Below are 20319 nucleotides of genomic sequence, written 5' to 3'. Positions count from 1 at the left end.
GCTGACCCTATAGACGAATAAGAAGCGTTATCGAATGCGCCTTCAATATCAAGAAATGCTACAAGAGCAATTTCTTTTGCATTGAGTGTTTTTTCGATCTTTTGAACTACCGTATGTAGTGCCGAGATCGGAGATTTTCCACTTTGATAAGCGAATTGTTTTTTTTGACAAAGGCATTGCTTTCATAAATTTGTGATTTATGTACTCGCATAGTACCTTTTCCATAATTTTGAGCATTACAGAGGATAAACTTATCGGCCTGAATGCTTTGGGGTTGGTTTTATCCCTCTTTCCTGCCTTCGGAATGAAGACAGCCCGGATTTGACGCCAATCATTGGGTATATGCCCCAAAATCAGACTCGCCCTAAAAATCTCAACCAAGGGTGGAACCAGTGGTTTCTCCTCTTTTTGGATCAACGCTGGGAATATTCCATCCATGCCAGGAGACTTAAATGGCTCGAAAGATCTCACAGCCCTCTCAACCCTGGCCCGAGTGAAAGCTTCCTTTGCAACCTTTATTGCGTCTTTTTTAGATCCAGAAACCCATGATTGGATCTCTTGTGGATCTGAGACAGCAATTCCAATGTCTTGGTCGCCGATGCTCGACTCAGGGATTGAATCAGGGAAGTGGATCTTTAACAATTCGCTCAGTGTATCGCTAGGCTCTACAGTGAGCGAACCATCCGTCTTTCGGAGGCTACCCACACCATTGGAGTGGTCTTTTGAAAGAGTTTTTTGGAGTCTGGCCACTACGGGTGTATTCTCTATGCTTTCACACATTAGAATCCACGATTTCCGTTTGGCTGACCTTATTTCTTTGTTGTAGTTCGTCAGGGCCTTTCTGTATAGGCTCCAATCGCCGGTTCGCTTGGCACGATTGAATTCCCTACGCGCAGTTTTCCTAAGCTTCTCAAGAGTTTTATTCCACCATGGAACGTCTCTGCTCGAACTAATTGATTTAGTTGGACAGCTCTCTTGGTAGGCATTAAGGATTTTGTTTTTAATGGATTTGGACGCATCTTCCAATTGTGTAATGGACTTGATGTGACTTTCTATGATGTACTCTTCAGATTGTAGGATAGCTGAGTAGGATTCCCAATCAGTTTTCTATGGATCTTTAAACGTTTTTTCTATCGTTAGACCCCCTTCCCATTCGAAGATGATGTGTTTGTGGTCTGACATTGATATTTCTTCAAAAACATGCCAGTTTTTTATTTTATCAGAGATAGACCGACTACATAGAGTCAAGTCCAAAATTTCCTGACGAATGAGGTTTTCAAACGTGGGCTTGTCACCAACATTACAAATGTCAATGTTCTTGGAAGAGAGAAACTGTAACAGGTACTCACCTCTGGTGTTTATATTTGTACTTCCCCATACGGTGTGATGTGCATTTGCGTCACACCCTATGACGAAGGGGATGTTGTGTCGGTGGCTGTAGGCTACGAGCGCAGCTATTTCTGGAGGAGGGATTTCGTCCACGTCACCTGGGAAGTATGCCGAGACCATCAAGATCTCTCTACTCCCTCTAGCGCTTGGTTTCCCAAACTGTGGGTCGCGACCCTCCAGGGGGGTCGCCGGCGTCCATCCAGGGGGTCGCGAGGGACAGTAAAATATTTTACTGTAACAGGACAACAAATGTGGGAATTTCTATGGGGGGTCGCGAGAACTATGTCAGCTGGCAAAAGGGGGTCGCGCGACCTGAAAGTTTGGGAACCTATGCTCTAGCGGAAGGTACCTCCATCCTGACAGCTACGATGTCCCTTTTTTATGAATTCTGAAATTGGAAAGTATTTACAGTTGTTATGTAATAAAATAGCCGCTCTAGGAGAAAGCTGGCTGTCATCATATACCAACTTACATGAGTGTTGTGGAATACCTTGTATTCTGGATTTATTGACCCATGGCTCTTGAATGAGGGCCACGGTTAGATTCTCTTTGGTGAACCTCCGACAGAGCACACCCGTGGCGCTCTCAGCATGGTGGAGGTTCACTTGCAGAACTTTAGTCGCCATTTCCGGGGTTACCGCTTTTTTCCGGACGACGACTATCCGGCTTTGGATGTTGCGGATCATCAGGGTGTCGTTTGGTGTTACAGTTTGAGTTGTTTCTCTTCCCTGTAGCGACCTGGCCCGCCAGTTTCGCCTCTGTGGTCAAACTGTCGCTTTTTGCACTCCCTTTGCCCTGTTTAGATACCTTTGGTTTGGTACCACTAGAGCAGGGAGTCGCATGTAAGCTTCGAGCTTTTCCTTTAGAGGCGGACTGACTAGCCTTTATGGTGCTTTTGGGGTGAGATTTACTAACCTCGCCCGAACCGGAGGCTTCCTCAGATTTCTCTTGGGTCGGCCTTCCAGTTAGCCGAACCTTGCCCGAACAGGAGGCCTCCTCAGATTGCTCTTGGGTCGGCCTTCCAGTCGGATTGGCGGTATCGGCAGTCGGTTGATCTGTAATCTTCCTTAGTTGGATTTCACCAAATCGGTAGTTGAGGGTGTATTTGGACTTCTTCAACTTTTCCATCGACGCACCCTCTACTGTGAAGATCCATTCGACATGAATGTCTTTCAGAATGGATCGTTTCACAATACGCCAATTAGTTGTTGTGATGTCATTTTGGCTTTCTATGAGAGCCTTTATTCGGTCGTCGTCATAGCTGGAGCTTTGTGGGAAGAATGCTCGGATCATCTCTGGACGTGGAATCGCCACTTCGTCCATTGCTATCAGCTCTGCACCTTCCCAGGGTTTCATGGATGGGGATATTCTCTTTAACCACTCAGCAGTCTCTTGATCCTTACAGATTAGAACCATGTAACCGGACTTGTAGATGAGGTTGTTGAATTTGGGTTTTATTGGCTCGTTTCGTTGTTGAACTACTCTGAGCAGGAGTGCTTCTTGTAGAAGGTCTAGCTGGGCTGTAGTGAGTTGGACGGTGGGAAAGTCTTTGGGTATTATCCCGACCTTCACGCTTTTGGCCATATCACTGTAGCTGATACCAACTGTTTTCCTCATGGGTGGGTTTTGTTGTCCAGACACGTTTTTCTGAGGCGCGCTGTTTGTGGACTGTTGGGCGCGCTCTCTCGGATCCAGATGGTGCTTCACCCTTTTTTGTTTGGGGTCCTCTGTGGCGGATTTGTCTAGGTCGTTTCTCGAGCGTTTTGAGGAAGTGGGCTCGCTCTCCTTATTCAGGATTATGGACAAGGCCTCATTCCGGTCTTTTCCCTTCTCCCGGAGAGTTCTAAGCTGCTTCCTCTGCGAACGTGTGAGTGTGGGGAATTTCTTACTCGGAGCCCCCTTGGCTTCCGTAGAACCCTTGTTATCTTCGGATCCTTTGCTACTTGCTGAAGATTCTTGGGGGTTGATGACGATCCGTATACCATGATCTTCGTTATCTTCCATGTCCAGCAGGTTGGAGTCGGTCGATGAGGGGTGTTGTAGATCTGGATCAGCTTTGTCGAAACATGTGCTGCTCCGGGAGGTAGGCGTTGAGGGGCAGGATATTTCCATCTTCTCCTGCGAACTACTGAGTAGCTGGTCTTCGGTAAGGCCAAGCTGACTCAGAGTATTCTCCACTTCGCTCTCACACGACTGAGAGAGGCAGTCGTCACCTTGAAGGTTGTTTGTAAAATTTGTACTCATTTTTGGTCCCACGAGTAGCTAGGGAAATAAATGTCCGCTGCACCAGTGCCCCGCCGTAGTGCAGTAAGGGCTGCTTACTGGGGTGTTCGCCCTGGTGCACCCCAGGCTCCGTTCGCGGTTGAGCATGTTTAGAACCCCCTCAACCATTCAGCCCTCGGCACGGGTCGCATGACACCTTGGCATTGGGGTTTATCCATTTTTTCTTTACACGATGGCCATGAATAACAGCCATCGCAACCTTCCTCCTTTACCAGGGCTTAGGACCTGTAGCTCAAGTTCTCAATAGTTTCACGATCTTTCGGACATGCAACTACGGAGAACCATCATTGCTAGCGGAGTTACACAAGTCCCTCAGAATTCATCGTGATGTTCTCCGAGAATACCTCTATGAGTTCTTAGGAAATGCCTCAGGACTTCCCGTGAAATTCTTCAGGAGTTTCTAAGCATTTTCTCTAAGATTTCTTCAGGAGCTATGCTTGAATTCCTTCAACAAGAGATCCTCAGGAATTATTTTAAGAACCTTTCGAAAAATCCTGCAGGAGTTCCTTGGGAATTCCTTCGGAAGTTCCCCGGGAATTCCTCCGGAAATTCCCCGAGGATTCCACGGGAGTCAACCATGGATTTCTCCAGGAGTTCCCTGAAAACTCATCAAGGAAGTTTTCCCAAGAGTTCCTCCAGAAATTTCTCCTGGGATTCCTCCAGGAAGTTTTCCAAGGATTCTTCCAGGAATGTTCCTATGAATTTCTCCAGGGATTCCTCCAGCGATTTCTCTAGAAATTCTTCCAGGGATTCCTTAAGGGATTCTTTCAGGGATTCCTTCAGGAATACCTCCAGGGATTCCTTCGCGAATTCCTCAATGGATTCCTCCATGGACTCATCCAGGAATTCATTCAGGTGTTCCTCCAGAGCTCCTTCAGAAATTCATCCAAGATTTCCTCCAACAACTAATCCAGGGATTTCTTCAGGTATTCCTCAAGGGATTCTTCCAGAAATCCCTCCAGGGATTCCTCCAGAGTTTCCTCCAGGAATTCTTTCAGGGATTACTGCAGAAATTCCTCCAGGGAATTTTTACGGGTAATTTTTCCGAGTAACTGTTTTAGAAATTCCTGCAGGAATACCTCCAGGAATTTCTCCAAGTATAACTGCTAATTTATCTATGAATTCATCAAGGTACTCCGTCAGAAATTCCTCGACAATGTCCACCAGAAATTCTTCCAGGGGTTGCTCCGGGAATATCTCCACGAATTTCTCCACGAATTAAACCCGGAATACCTCCAGAAAAACAAGAGTGGAGCCTGTAGACCTTGGAGGTCCTAATTCCAGAATAGTTTGGTAAGCCTGGAATATCCCATGAATGTACCAAAAGCATCATAGCTGTGCACTGAGGTTCCATCACCAGTATAGACTACATTCCATGATTTTTTTTACAACTGAAGCATGATACAGTATGCATATATGGCAACCCAAACTTCAAAATTTTCCAAAGGCCATTTGCATTTCACGGAAAGACCATCTACCACAACATCAAGTTGCTCATAGCATTGCGAGGTCTAATGGACATCAACGTGACTAAATTTCTTGAACAGTGTGAACACATACGATGGTAGAAGTTGTAGATCTTAGGAAAATAAATTCCAGAGCAGTTTGGATGACCTAGATAACCCAATTCATTTAGGTGCCATGAATTTTCTTGTGCTGCTTTGGGGCTTTTTGAGTACCGTAGACTATGTTCTGTGATCATTCATCGTGTATAAAATTTGGATGAGAATGTTGGCTTTGCGTCACAAACTTCGGAGTAGTTTTTTTTATTACTGTACGGGTTTGGGCCGAAGGGTCTCAGATTTTATAATACTTTTTCCACAGGCAAGGCTCATAGATATATGAACAAAAAAAATTGAGAAAATTCAGGGTCGCCTATTTGCCCGGAAAATTCTGGTGGAAATTTTTTGAATTCCCCTGATACTACTTACTTTGAAAAATCATAACTCAAGAACGAAGCATCGTAGAAACAAAGTTTTTTTTTTTCTGAGAAATGAAAGCAAATTTTCTCAGGAATCCAAAAAAAATGGACTGGACATAGTTTTTCACAAAATTTTCCACGGTTGAGAAAATTCGTAAAAAAAAGCCAGAAAAACTTGCCCGAACTCGTGGAAAGTTTTCAAAAAAATATTTTTGAGAAGGTTATTTCATCCCGAGCAGAAGGAAATAGCAACAGCATAAGAAAATGTGTTATTTTGCCAAAATAACTGAGTATTGAAATCAATTATTTTCATGTTATTAACATAACAAATTACACTGAAACCTCCATTTAAGTAGATGCATGGCTGATCGAAAATAATTTTTACCGTGCAAGCAATGACAAAACTATAGACTTTTATATTTTTTAACACTTCGCATGACAAAGAAGATTTGTCAAAAAATATAAAACTGTATAGTTTAGTCATTGCCGGCACGGTAATAGTAGTTTACGCAACAAGGTGCAGAATGAAGATTTTTACAGCACGAGTCGCACATTTATCCAACGAGGCTTGCCGAGTTGGATAATTACGACGAGTGCTGTAAAAATCGAGTTCTGCACCGAGTTGCGTACAACGTTTTTTGCACCTTCAAAAATTACCACTTGAGGATAGTTTTTAACTAAACTTTTTCATCAGACTGCACACTGATGTTCATAGCCATGATTAAGGAAGCCTGATCATAGCAGGTAATACTGTGCAATTGTCACAATTTTTCAAACCTGCGTCCAGAAAGCATCAATAAGTTTATCAACACTGAAAACAGTGCTATAATGGTTCATTACGCAACGCAAATCAGTGCTGTAATGAACCATTACAGCACTGTTAATTTGGTGTGGGAAAGTAGGCCTTTTCCTGTCAGATTTGCGTGAGGTAAAACAGCCTATTACGATGAGAAATTGCAAAAAAAATATTTTCGATCAGCCATGCATCGACTTAAATGGAGGTTTCAGTGTATGCTATAAACTTGGCTGTCATAAGCGGCAAAATAACAAAAGTCATAACAAAAAAATGTTCCTGTAAGACCAATTTAGTAACATGTTTTGTTAGTTTCGATAAAAACATAATAACAATGAATTTGGAAAATATCTCAATAACAAAAGTTGTTATTATAAAGTTATTGATAACAATCAGAAAGCAAAATTAGTTATGATTTCAAACTAATAATAAAGTAAATAATAGGGTGCTAGGGTCTCGTACCATTTGGGCAGGTGTATCTATTTTGGACACTTGCCGCTATAACTAAATTAATTGTACTCCTAATTGGCACGAGATGAGTTACGTACATTGTCTAACCCTCTATACCAAAATTCAAAACAATTGGTTGAAATTGACTTTGTTATAGCATCAAGTGCCTAAAACAGATACACCTCCCCAAATGGTACAAGACCCGATATGAATATCAAAACAAGTGTTTAGAATATATAAAAATCATGGCTAGTAATTATATAAAATTAATTGAAAATTCCACTTAAACCCTTTGCGTCAACCCTAAATATCGACCGAAATCGCTCTTTTTTGCACAGCTCACTTATTTCAACCAGTAGATCCCTTAACACATAGGAAATTATATAGATTTTTCAAAATTATTCCTCCCTAATGCATGCTTTGTACGGGGCACTCAATCCTAATGTAAAGACGAAAATAATAAAAAAAAAGTATTAGTCTAAGTTGTTTTGGTGAACTACAAACTCATCAAGTAGAACAATATTCTGAGGTTCACTATATGGAACCTCTCTATGGAATAATCACGAATATTTGTAACAAAATACTTAAAGAACATGAAACATGTCATATTTATTGTAGAGTTTATAATATAATAAGCTGAAAAGCTCGTAGAGGAACTAGTAATTAGATAATATGCTGTTAACAATGTAAATCTAGAATGATTTATTTTCAATTCAATACTTGTTAATGTTGTGCTATTGTTTATTAAATTTTTGTACACTCTCAATAGTATAAAAATAACTAAATTTGTTCCATAACAAAACATATTATTAAAATATTAGTTTATGGGCGTATATCAATAGCTTGACCATAACAAAATAAGAGTGTCAAACAAAATTTATTATGGAAAAGTTATGCCTTGATAAGTTAATAATAACAAAACAAGATAAAAAAAAAAACAGATTATGTGATTTGATAGTTATTAGTTTGATATTCCCCTCTGCTCGGGATAGGCTTTATTCGCTGAAATTTTTGGAATGCACTTTTTTTCGTTTTTCAATTATGGCCAATTATGTTGAAAAATGTCCAAATGTGCCACATAAGCCTTTTTTGAAAAATCATAACTCCCCAACCAACAAGCGCCAGCCGCAAACAAGCATGCTTGCTGAATTGTTGCTTTATAATAGTAATTATAGCTGAACTAAAATTGTGCTGTACACATTACTGTCCAAATGCTATTTCAATTGAAAAAGTAGGCAATGTTCAACTTTTCGTATTGGTATTAACAATGATAATTTAAAATACTTTTCTAGCGTTTGATATGATTTTTATTCGACTCACAGTAATTCCTTTACAACATAGTTACTACAGGATGAAAAACACGTGTTTTTTTACTGAACAACAGCTGATTTAATCTGTTGTTCAGTCGTTAACCATAATGTTGTGCTAATTCACCACTGCTGAATAGGAGTCGAAGTCTGATCACTATTAAACCACGGGAAGTTTATGTTTTGATTTGAGCGCTGCAATTCATTATCTCTAGGATGGCGCAGATAGGAAAGCATGCGGCTGACAATCGACGAGTCTCGACTTCGAATCTGGATTTAGGTTAATTTATATGTAGTTCTTATTTCACAATTATTGTTTCCAGCATTAATTTCCAATCATAAACTCTCATGGAAATTGAAAAATTTTGTTTTTTTTTTTATTTTTAATCATTTTTGCTAAAGCTGAATAACAGCTTTTTCTATATAGTTGTAAAACGATTTAATAGCAAACAGTTCAGCTGGGTCACAACACTATGCTTTATAGGTTCTCCAAATTTGTGTGAACAAAACCCGAACAAAGGTTGTGCATGAAAATTATCCAAATGTTATTCAACATCATGCTGAATCAATTCGACGTAAAGGTGCTTGAAAAATGAGTGATTGTTAGTTGGGTCAAGAACGAAGCATCGTAGAAACAAAGTTTTTTAATAAAAATAAAAGCCAATTGTCTTAGGATTTCAAAAAAAATATGAAGTGGAAAAAGTTTTCCACAAAATTTTCCGCCATTGAGAAAATTCATAAAGAAAAGTCGGAAAAACTATGTCCGAACTCGCGGAAAATTTTCGAAAAAATATTTTAAAGAAGGTAATTTCATAAGCTTTCATTGCTGAAATTTTTGGAATACACTCTTTTCTCGTTCCTGAGTTTTGGCCAATTTTTGGAAAATTACCATATAACATCCCGGATAAAAAATACAATAGAAAAACATAGGATTCTAATGTAACAGTACCATTGAAAACCATGCTCTCACAATAGAATTCAATGTTAAAATAACAATAGAAAAACAATAGAATCAAATGTTTCTAACAATAGAATCAAATGTGAATGAGGATTTCACATTGAATTGTATAGGTTGTTAGGTATCGTAACAATACAAGAAAGGACTTTTTTCCATACATAGAATCTTATGTTGGTAAATGAAATGTTGGTATGTAATACCGATACGTAGTATCAAATATACAGAAGATTTTTATGTATTTGTATTGTTTTGAACAGTTAAATAAGCCGAGAACATACTGTTTCAAACTGTGATTTTACATTAGATTCAATGGTTTGAGCATGGTTTTCTAATGTGATACAGAAGATTCTTATGTTTTCGAATTATTTTAAACAGTGAAATGCTCAGTAAACGTATTGTTTTGGGTAGTAATTTTATTTCTGGTTCCACATTTGATTCAATTGTATTGAAATTGTTTTCTACTGTGAAGCCGAACATACTGTTTGCATTGTTTTTACATTGAATTCAATTGTTTGGGTATTGTTTTCTATTATGATACAGAAGATTCTTATGTTTTCGAATTGTTTCAAACAGTGAATCGAACGGTAAACGTATTGTTCTGAGTAGTGATTTCACTACTGGTTCCACAATTGATTCAATGGTGTGGGAATTGTTTTCTACCGTAATACAGAAGATTCTTATGTTTTTAAATTGTTCTAAACAGTGAAATGTACGGTAAACGTGTTGCTTTGAGTAGTGACTTTATTACTGGCTCCACGTTAGATTCAATTGTTTTGGAATTGTTGCCTATTGTGATGCAAAACATACTGTTTTGCACTATTTTTACATTAAATCGAATGGTTTGGAAATTGTCAAGGAAATTGTTTTCTTACTGGAAAAACTTGTAATTAGAAGGCACGAAATGTTGCTAATTGACAAATTGAGAGATGAAATTTGTGAAAAAAAATCGCGTTCTGGTGGGATTCGAACCCACGACTCCGTATTCGCTAGACCGGCGCTTTAACCAACTAAGCCACAGAACAGGTAATGGTTCTGCGGAATAGAAAGCCAAACTGACTCCGAAGCCGCACCGTGAACACTCCTATTTCACAAACTCATCTCTCTTTTCCGCTTAGATGCCAATCCACAACACACTCCTGTTTGTGCCCACTAACGACAAGTGCGAGCGAATTATTTATATGAAGCCGAGACTTACTCTCGTACTCCGCATACCTAGCCACCAGGCAGTTTGTTTTGCTGGTGTCTAATTAGTATGCGTCGAGAGCTCGGCACGGTCGGACGCTTTTCGGACGCTAAAATTGTTTTCTATTGTGAAACAGAAAATTCTAACTTCAACCTCTAAGCAAGCCTCTAAGTTTAACTTAACAAAAAATATAAACTGCTTGAGCAAATCCTGAATGAAGCGAAACTGAACTATTATTATGCATTTGGACTAGAAGCTTGTATATTTTAAGCTACATTTCAAAAACAGATCGAACAATTATCAAATATTTGGATCACTCATGTAGTAAATCGAGTAATGTTTAATTGCATTGATGGTTGAAGCGTTGGCTCCCATGCCCCATAGCCAGATAACTGGGTTTAACAGACTAAGCATTATATGTGGCAACACTATAAGCGGCATGATGGAACCGTGCCGAAGCGCGCTAAGTGTTATTAGACCACTAATGTAGTTGCATTTAGTGGGTGATGAGGTACAAAAGTAACATTACAGCGTGCTTAACCTTCATTGTAGCACTTAAAAATACTCGATATACTACAACTTGAACCTATATATAATACTTGAAGATCGTTCGAAGTGTTAAAATGCAAAATATTGCATAGATTAGGTTCGTTAAATGTTGACTATGCACAAGCTTCTATATAGTTTTAATAGTTCTTCAAATATTTGGATCGCTCATTTTGTAGTTCAAATAACGTCTGATTGCATTGATGGTCGAAACTTAGGCTCCCATGCCCCACCAGCCAGATAACTGGGTTTAGCAGACTAAGCATTATATATGGCAACACTATAAGCGGCATGATGGAACCGTGCCCAGCGCTCTAAGTGTTATTAGTCCGCTAATGTAGCTTCATTTAGTGGGTGATGAGGTACAAATGTAACATTACAGCGTGTTTAACCATTATTGCAGCACTTAAAGACATTTGATGAACTATAGCTTGTGGAATACAACATACAATATAGAATTTGATTCAAACGCATGCATGTATTCCAGGTTTAAAGAGCGAACCTATATTAAAAGACCTTACAAAGCTACCAAATGCAAAAGATGGCTCTACGGTTCTACTCAGTTTCACATTTGATTTCACCAAAAGAGTTTGATGATAAACCTATTGCAGTCAAATTAAAAGAATGGAAAAAATCAGAATTTTTACAATAAGTCCATTATACTATTTGTCCCTCATGTAGATCTTGCTTAGATCGGCATTCAGCATCCGGCCGTACTCTTCGCAGTGCACCTTGCCCTCGCCCTCTTCTCTCCGCAGGAACCAATCCAGATCGTGCGCATTCATCGGAATTGCTTATGCACCGGCTTGACGTCCTTGTGACTGTTGAGGAATGAGAAGGGGTGATTAATAACGATAAGTGGGTTCAAATATACCTTAGAATTTTATGTACAGTCGGCGTTCGTTGGGGGCTCATGAGATGGGCTGCCTGGATGGTTAGATGTTCGCTGGTTGGGGCAAAACCCAACTAAAAAGTACTGTCGATGTCAAAATTGAAGGCGCCGTCGCATCGCAGGTCCTGTATACAGAACGTTTGTGCAAGTATGTAATGTCTATAATCAATAAATAATTTTTGAATGCCAGTATTTTCTCTATGCGTTCATACTTTCTGGAGAGGTCTTTAAATAAGCAAACCATTCGTAGCATCCATAAGCAAAAGCTTGCAACTTTTTCTTGCTATATTTCCAATTTTTTTTCAATATTTTCTTTTAATATTTTTTAAAATATTGGTACAATAAAATAAGCCCTTTTCAAATGTTAGTTTAGAAAATTGTTAAAAAATCTTACAAATAGGTCAAAAACTACTAGTTTAGATGATTTTATTATATAATAAAAAAGGTCGAACCAACCCTGTTAATTTGTCTGTGAAAGTGTGATTCGCTACCAACCCTGCCCTGCCAACTCAACTTTCCGCAAAAGTGCAAACAAAACACATACAAACCTGTTGAAATGCCGCTACTGTTGAATGATGTAGCCAAGGATTTAGCACTGCACCACACATTATATATACTACCGTGCGGAAAATTTACGCACTTGAGCGTGAATTTTCCAAATTGTTCCGCACACGAAACTGCTCGCGACGACCGAGCTGATTTCAACGTAACTTGGCTGTCATCGATACACACTGTTTCGGAATTACTCAAAAGCTGTTTTTTTTTTAAACGTCCAGACCATTGAAAAACGGTACATTTCAATGTTACTGATACATTCTATTGTAAACTAATGGTTTGAACGCTGAATCCAAAAATAACAATGAATTCAAATGTTAATCTATTATTTGGCTATGTCACCATGGAATCTAATGTAAACCTATTGTAATCACTATAAAGAATTAAATTTTAAAAATACTGTATAATACATTCACAATAGAAAGCAATGTTAACATAAGAATCTGTTGTTTTTCAATTGTTTCTCCCATAGCCTTAAGTGTTCGTTTTTATCAGGGATAGGCTTTCCACAAAATTGGCCATAACTCAAAAAAGAAATAAAAAGTGCAATCCAAAAATTTCAACAATTAAAGCTTTGGATTCCTGAGAAAATTTGATTTCATTTTCATTAAAAAACTTTGTTTCTACGATGCTTCGTTCTTGAGTTATGATTTTTCAAAATAAGGCTTATATGGCACATTTGGAAAATTTTAAACGAAATTGGCCATAACTCAAAAACGAAAAAAAAAGTGCATTCCAAAAATTTCAGCAATTAAAGCTTTTGAAATAAACTTCTCAAAAATATTTTTTTGATAATTTTCCACGAGTTCGGGCCTAGTTTTTTGGCTTTTCTTTACAAATTTTCTCAACTGTGGAAAATTATGTGGAAAACTTTGTCCAGTTCATATTTTTTTGGATTCCTGAGAAAATTTGCTTTCATTTTCTAAAAAAAACTTAGTTTCTACGATGCTTCGTGCTTGAGTCATGATTTTTCAAAGTAAGTAGTGTCAGGGGAAAACACAGAATTTCCACCTGAATTTTCCGGGAAAATAGGGGACCCTGAACTATTCTCAAATTTTTCTTATTCATTTATCCATGAGCCCTGCCTGTGGAAAAAATTCCATGTAAATCTGAGACCCTTCGGCCCAATTTGTACGATAATAAAAAAAATGCCCAGCTCTGGGATCAAAACTTCGACAGACTATGATGGGTAGTAATACATTGCATGGATCAGTGAAAACTGTTAATGATTATCAAAACGATGAAATTTGAGCAAAAACATGTAGAATTTATAAAAAAAAACACAAAATAGCCACGTATTTTCTAGCATAAGGGGAAAGGGTGCAAAGGGAGGAGGTACCATGCATTTCTTAGCACAACTATTCCTCTTGACTATAAAAAAAATCCGGGGTAAAATGTTTTAAAACAAAGAAGATATTGCATTTCTACCAAAAGTAGAACGTCCCGGGTGTTTACGGGTTAAGTGTGATTTTGATGTTTCTTGGCGTTGCTGTTTACAAAATTCCTGTAAGAATAAGAGGAGAGACTTTCATGCAGTGCCCTATTCTCCAGTTGAATACTCAACAAATTCGCCTTTTTTCGACATTACATACCTATGTGAACAAATTAGGCACAAGGATTGTTTGCGCGACTTTTTCGTCGCTTGTTTTACATCTCTTTTCAGCGTCAGTTTAATTCAATGCCTCTCGCCATTAGATATCAAAGAGAAAGCCGAAGCAAGACATACTATTTTCCTCAGTTTTTGGCACGTCTTTCAACACGTTAGTCGCGTTCGACATTAGGTCAGCTAGTCAATACGACCCTATCCGTCGGACCGACTGCAACTAATTAAAGTTCAACTGTTTCGATCCCCGCCACATCTGCCACCCTTTCTTACATAAGCCACAGTGAGTACAACAAATCACTAAAAATAATCAATCTCAGTTTCCGATTTACTTGTGTCCCGGCGAGACAATCACATCCAAATATCCAGCGAGCGCATCGTGAAGCGTGTGTAGTACTGTGTACTATAATATATCTACGAGATCATCGATCATGTGTTTGACCAAGTCGCGTCGCCGCCGTTTTACACACATGTGACGCACAGGCTCCCGCGTGCTGTGTTTGTACAAAATAAGTCCTGTTCAACGACGCAGGTTGAACTTGCTCAAAGTTGCTGCATCTTGCTCTTACCCATTTGTCATCAAATGGGTAAGAGCGGGATGCAGTAACTTCGAGTAAGTTCAACCTACGTCGTTGAACAGGACTATAGAAAATCAAAAATATACAATCAACAACGCTCTGGTTGGAAAAGTCACTGATCTCTCCCATCCGTCCGTCCGGACTAAACCGATCGCGATCGATCAGTCAGTGGCAGTGTGCGGGAAATCTTCAAAGTGAAGAAAAGTCCCTCGCGCGTATTCGAGCACTTTCGGTCTCGACGCACGCCGCGCTGCTGCTCTAGCTCGATAAGCTCTAGCACAACAAACGCATCGGATCACGCGCGCGCGCCTAGAAGCAGTCAAGTGTGTGGCTCGACGACGCGGACGGCTCACAATCAACCAACAACGGGGAGCTTCACTATCAGTAGGTAAGCGATGTAGCTAGAGTTGTTCTTCCAAGTTACGGGTAACGTGCGCGTAGCCACTGCACTGACTGTCGTAATCAGCTCAGCAGCGAGGGCAAGGCTCGGAAGCACAGAAGTTCTGCTCGGAAGGAAAGGCTAATCTTCAAACGGCAGTGCTGTCTCGTCGGCGGTTGAAGCAGGACGCGCAGGATTCTTCCGCTCTTTCCCAGAATTTCCACCGGTGATATTTGCTGTTGTTGGCGTAGTTCGTGGATAGTAGCTGCAGGTGAATTTAAAAGTTCCTCATTTTAGAGACTGATCTACACTCGGAAGAGTGAGTGCAAAGCGTTCGGAGGTGTGTTCTCCCGAGATAAGTGCGTTCCGTTTGGGTTGACTTTGAAGAGTGTGTTCAACGGCGACGGCGACAACGACGTGTGTTTGCGGAGAAGTGCTGTGCAAATTTGTCAACTGCATTTACACTATTATAGTCCTGTACCTAAGGACGCCGAATCAATTAATAAGCAAGTGAGTTTCAATGCCTCAAGTGCGGTGATCATAATGGGACGGTGATGAGTGCACGGAGAGAAAAAGTTCAAGTTCTGAGGTTACAATTTTTGATTGATTCAACTATAAAGGGTTGTTGATTCAACAATTTTGTTGAGTTGTTTCAACAATCTCTTGAGGTCTTCGATTTAAAGTACTGTTGAAACCACTAACTATCGTATCATCATAACATTAGATAATCTTCTTTATCGACGTTTAAATTCAAGACATAAAATACTTGTCCTTCCAACACCAATCGTCTTAGTTACATCAACCCTTCAACCAATATCTCCGTGTAATAAAAATCGTGTGCCCTCGGTCAGACTGATATCGAACCGAAGCCAGTTGGTAGTGGATTAATGATCGTTGATGGATTAACGTGGCGCGGGCTCACAACAAGTAGGATATCGGTCAGCGTGCGCTGGCCGGCTGGTGAATAGCCGGAGGGGAAATAAATAATTCTGCATTTAAGAAAGAAACGCGTCAATACAGCGCACCGCACCACACCGGTGCGGTGGCAAGCAATGACCGACGGAATTCTTCGCTTGAACCTGCGTGGCCACCAACAACAGCAGCGGTAGATTTTGGTGGTTGCTTATGGCGTTAAACGTGACACCGTAAAATATATGCACGACCTCAAATGAGTACCACACACCACTGATTGTTGTTGTTGCTGTCTATCAATGTAACGTTTTTGCGCGCCCTACCGGGTGATTTCATACATAATTTATTGAATCCATTTGTCAGTCAGAGTGATAACGAATCTAGAGAATACGACGGAGATACCCACCAGTATTAAAGGCACTGGGTTTAAATGCAAGAATCACCGAAACCGAGATGTTTGTGAAACTGAATCTTCGCTGATAGATTAACTTAGGGACTTTTTGTTCTTCTTTGTAGAATTACATCGCCACTGAATCTGCCTCTCAGTGTAATGCTCTTTAAGCATTTCCACAGCTCTTAACTGAAAGTTTTCTTGACCAATGAGCAATTGGCTTCTTTAGCGGTGTTGAGATATTTCCATATTCTGAATCTGCATGCAAAACTAAGCCGAAATCCAAATTTTCATGAATTTTGGTGCCCGGGAACCTATTTAAAAATCAGTTTGAAGTTTGTATGGGAGCGATTTGTCGAATCACCCCTCGTCGCATTTTGTACTGAGCGGAGCTGTCAAGCAGTGGGCCAGCTGTCAAAAGGTGATTTCGAAAAATCTCTTTGAAATTGATTTTAGGTATCTAAACAAAGTTCTAAAAATCTGAAAAAAATCATAGAGGCTTAGAAAAAAATGATCTTTCGTTTAAAATTATAAAATCATTGATTTTTTCTTAATTTAAAAACCCAATTTGTATCATCTACATCTTCTTCATCATCATGGAGCAACGCGGCAACTTGGACAAAACCAACTTCTCAGCTTGATCCTGAATACTTCCACTGTTATCAACTGAGAGCTTCCTTTGCCAATGACCATTTTGCATGTTTATAGCGAGTGACAGGCACGAAGATACTCTATGCCCAAGAAAGTCAAGGAAATATCCATTACGAAAATTTCCTGGATCGACCGGGAATCAAACCCGTTACCCTCAGCATGATCATGGTGAATACCCACGCCTTTACAGCTATAAGGCTATAGGGGCTCCTGGCTATATGGGATGAGCTTCAAGTAATCAGTTTCCAGATCCAAGTACCAGATCAAAAGTACCCCATTTTAATTGCTATTTGCAATTCTGCCCACTACGTCAATTACATTAAATTAATATTATCTTTTTGCCAATCAGTTCCACACCAGCCGCAATCATCAGCTTATAAAGCGAAGGGAATTACCTACGCGACTGGTGAGAATAAGCTTTTAGATATTGTAAGCTGGAGGCGCGATTCGCTATATTATCGGTGGCTATTAGTTTGTTATGACGTAGTTAAATGCTTTTGTTATCAAAAAAGTTATCAGCCTCGATATACGCTGGCTTGATAAATAAATGTGTTTCAATCATAATATACGCTTTAAAAACCATGCAGCACACGTTCCTGCGTACAACATCTGCATCATCATGCTCAAGCTGTTTGGAACAAGCATTTGACGGTGCAACCGGTCCTGTCAGCAATAGGTACGGCTTTTCGCTCTTAATTTTTTCAACAATTAATTGCAATGCATGACTTTGCAGGGTGTAATGCAAGACATTTTCTTATGTGCATCGTGAAATATGAGCTTTTTATAACAATAACAAAAATGGAATCCTTATGGTGCCAATTAAAATAGATTTGTACGAAGCCATATTGAAAGATTGGTGAGTACGAAATTAGTTTTGGGAAGCATCGAATATGTGAACGCAGATACGATAGAGCAATTTATCCTTCTGGAACCTGATTTTTACAGGCTTAGTTATACAGTTTTGTTAACGTAGAGATTTCTATAATTTCGGTAACCAAAAACATTAAAATGACAAAATATGATGGAAGATATTTTTTCGGATGTAATAGGTCATCCAAACTGTCCTTGAATTTAAATCAAAAAGTCTACGGTTGCAATACTAAAGTAACCAAAAGTTCGGATAAGAGGATACTTTATAAGCTAAACAGCTTGTTAGATGTTGCTCTTTAGTCTAAGCAGCTCCATCTTTAAGTAATTTTGGAACTTGAATGTTCACATGAGGAAACTTGTTAGCCTTCTAAGCAGTTTCTTATGTAATTTTCTCAAAATCAATGTAAAAACAAAAATGTACGTTACAGATTCACCACCCTGTGCTGATTTTCGTATTGCGTGAAACATGACCAATCTTACTGTTACTATAGATGTCAAACTGTGTAGGTTTGAACCGGGACCTACTGCGTGAAAACATGCTGTCGTACCGCTACGCCGCTATAGATACATAATATGATGAAGTTCATTGCGCTACTGCATGAAGCATTCAAGCTACTTAAAAGGCTAACAATGAGCCTTGCTGGAACTTATGTGCGAAGTTCCGCCAAGGCTCATTTTTTGCCTCTTATGCAGCCAGAAAGTTCCATTCCGAACTTTATCTGAACTTCGTGAAACTTGAAAGTGCATTTTGTCATGGGAAGTGAAACGTTTGATTACTTGTGTTACTGAGCCAACTAGGCTTATTGGACGTCATCGTATATTAACTTGGACTATGAAATACGAGATATTCAGGATTGCAATTCAGAACATGGGATGTAGATCCTATGTCAATATTTATTTTTCTTATTTTGAATTACGCAACATTATGAACCGTGAATAATGTACATAACTCCGAGAAGCTCTTCTTCTTCTTCTTTATGGCTCTACGTCCCCACTGTGACTTGGCCTGCCTTGCTTCAATTTCAGGTATCAGTAGGTCGGCTCCAGAGGCACGTACTCCTCCATTTGGGAAATTTGTGCCATTGCTTCAACTTAATGTTCTTTGAGCACTTCCACAGTTATTAATTGAAGGGCTTTCTTCGCCTGCCATTGCATGAATTTGTACTTGTATATTGAGAGGCAAGTACAATGATACACTCCGAGAAGCTCAGAGATACTATAAGTAACTGTTGATGCAGGATCTCCATGAAGCTGTTCTTGTATTCAGTTGAGTAAAACGATCTAAAATATCCCAAACTTTGAATTTTAGTCTTCAAGGCTTCAAGACTATGCAACATTACTCCGTATAAGTTTTAAAACTCCAAGTTAGTTAAGATGACCTGCATTATCCTAATAATGTCAATAATGAGTAACTACTGAGTAAAATATTCAAGAAACACACTGCTGATTATGGAATGTCACCATTTGTTTCTAAAACGAACAAAATTACTCATGTAGATTAAAAGGACTAAGTTACAGAACAGTTTGGAACACCTTGAACATCTCAAGATATAGACATTTTATACATATTCTATTCAAATACGTAGGAATACAAACCATGCCCTCAATTTGACGCTACTGGTGTATCAATTACTTTATTATTCCCATTGTGCTGCATAATTGATCGGACAAACGCCGATTTTCATACAAAATGGCCATGTTTGGGATGCAGTAATTTCGGTTTGCGTTGATGGATTAAGCTCAATTTTTGACATGGAACTACTAATGTGCTGAATTTTACGTATACGTATATAAGTATAATATGTTTTCGTTCACCGGTTTGGGCGTGGCAAGGCGTTCAAAATGTACAAAAGTGAACATGCATTTTTATTTGGGGTCATTTATGGCCACTCCTACCCAAAAGGGTTAAAACTAATAGATGGGAGATAAATGACATGGCGCAGTATTATGACGTCCGAGGTCATAATGCGCCAGTACTATATGACGAATATTGTCGTGGCATAACGTTCGAACATGCAGGTACGTCACGATGTCCAAGGAAAGAAGGCACATTGGATATTGTGATGCGTTCAAACGTTTGGACGTTATTTCGCAAAAAAACGCGGCTCAGTATGGCTTCGGAAATGGTGGTCCCTCCTCAATTACCATATGTACTAAGAAGTTGTATTGAATACATGAGTTAAAAACAATCTTAACCAATAAATCTGCTATGTTCGTATTTTAAATTGTTATTTTTTTTAAATTGAAATCACAATAAAACATCGTTTCTTTGGAGGACCTTTTTGGTATTTCTCCGGCAGTTCATTCTTAGATTTTTTCCAAGACCTTCATTTAAGACTTATAAAGACGTTTGACGAAAAGTTTACCCCGACTGAAGCGGGAATCGAACCCACACTCCGAGGCTTACGAGATACCTAAACGACTAACGCCGTTAACCGCTCGGCAACGAAGCCCACTCAAAGGATTCTTCCTGGGATTCATCTACTTGAAAATTCTCCTTTGTGAGATTTCTCCAGGAGGTTCGTCTAGATACCTTCTTCTAAAGATTCCTACTTCTAATATTCACCAGATTTTCCTTATGAAATCCTTTCCGGAGTTGCTTCTAAGGTTCCTCTAGAGGTTGTTCATGGTTTCCTCCAAGGTTTTCTTCTGAGATTC

The 20319-nt window shown here is 39.3% G+C and overlaps 2 protein-coding genes across 3 annotated transcripts in view; one reads left to right on the top strand and one right to left on the bottom strand.

Moving 5' to 3' along the window:
- Positions 1 to 1751: 1751 nt before the first annotated feature.
- LOC134289502 (uncharacterized) lies at positions 1752 to 3971 on the bottom strand. The gene is made up of 2 exons (XM_062855385.1): positions 2365 to 3971; positions 1752 to 2304 (listed from the first exon to the last, which is right to left on the bottom strand). Exons 1-2 carry the CDS (start codon positions 3631 to 3633, stop codon positions 2005 to 2007), a joined length of 1569 nt encoding a protein of 522 aa, XP_062711369.1. The 5' UTR covers positions 3634 to 3971; the 3' UTR covers positions 1752 to 2004.
- Positions 3972 to 14952: 10981 nt separating this feature from the next.
- The window catches only part of LOC115253482 (aquaporin), a 33089-nt gene continuing 27722 nt past the window's right edge, over positions 14953 to 20319 (top strand). Inside the window, exon 1 of one of the 2 annotated variants that reach the window (XM_029874968.2) lies at positions 14953 to 15108. The gene's annotated coding sequence lies outside the window, so the exon portion shown is untranslated. The other variant, XM_029874967.2, reaches the window with a different exon arrangement.

Source organism: Aedes albopictus, chromosome 3 (assembly GCF_035046485.1).
Source record: "Aedes albopictus strain Foshan chromosome 3, AalbF5, whole genome shotgun sequence".
Classification (NCBI taxonomy): Eukaryota; Metazoa; Arthropoda; class Insecta; order Diptera; family Culicidae; genus Aedes; species Aedes albopictus.
The sequence above is the reverse complement of the archived record's forward strand: the minus strand, read 5'-3'. Positions and strand labels throughout refer to the sequence as shown.

Coding starts and splice junctions, on each gene's coding strand:
- LOC134289502 (XM_062855385.1), bottom strand. CDS start 3,633: ATGAGTACAAATTTTACAAACAACCTTCAAGGTGACGACTGCCTCTCT. Junction 2,305..2,364: donor AGGCCTCCTGTTCGGGCAAG/GTTCGGCTAACT, acceptor GGTTCGGGCGAG/GTTAGTAAATCTCACCCCAA.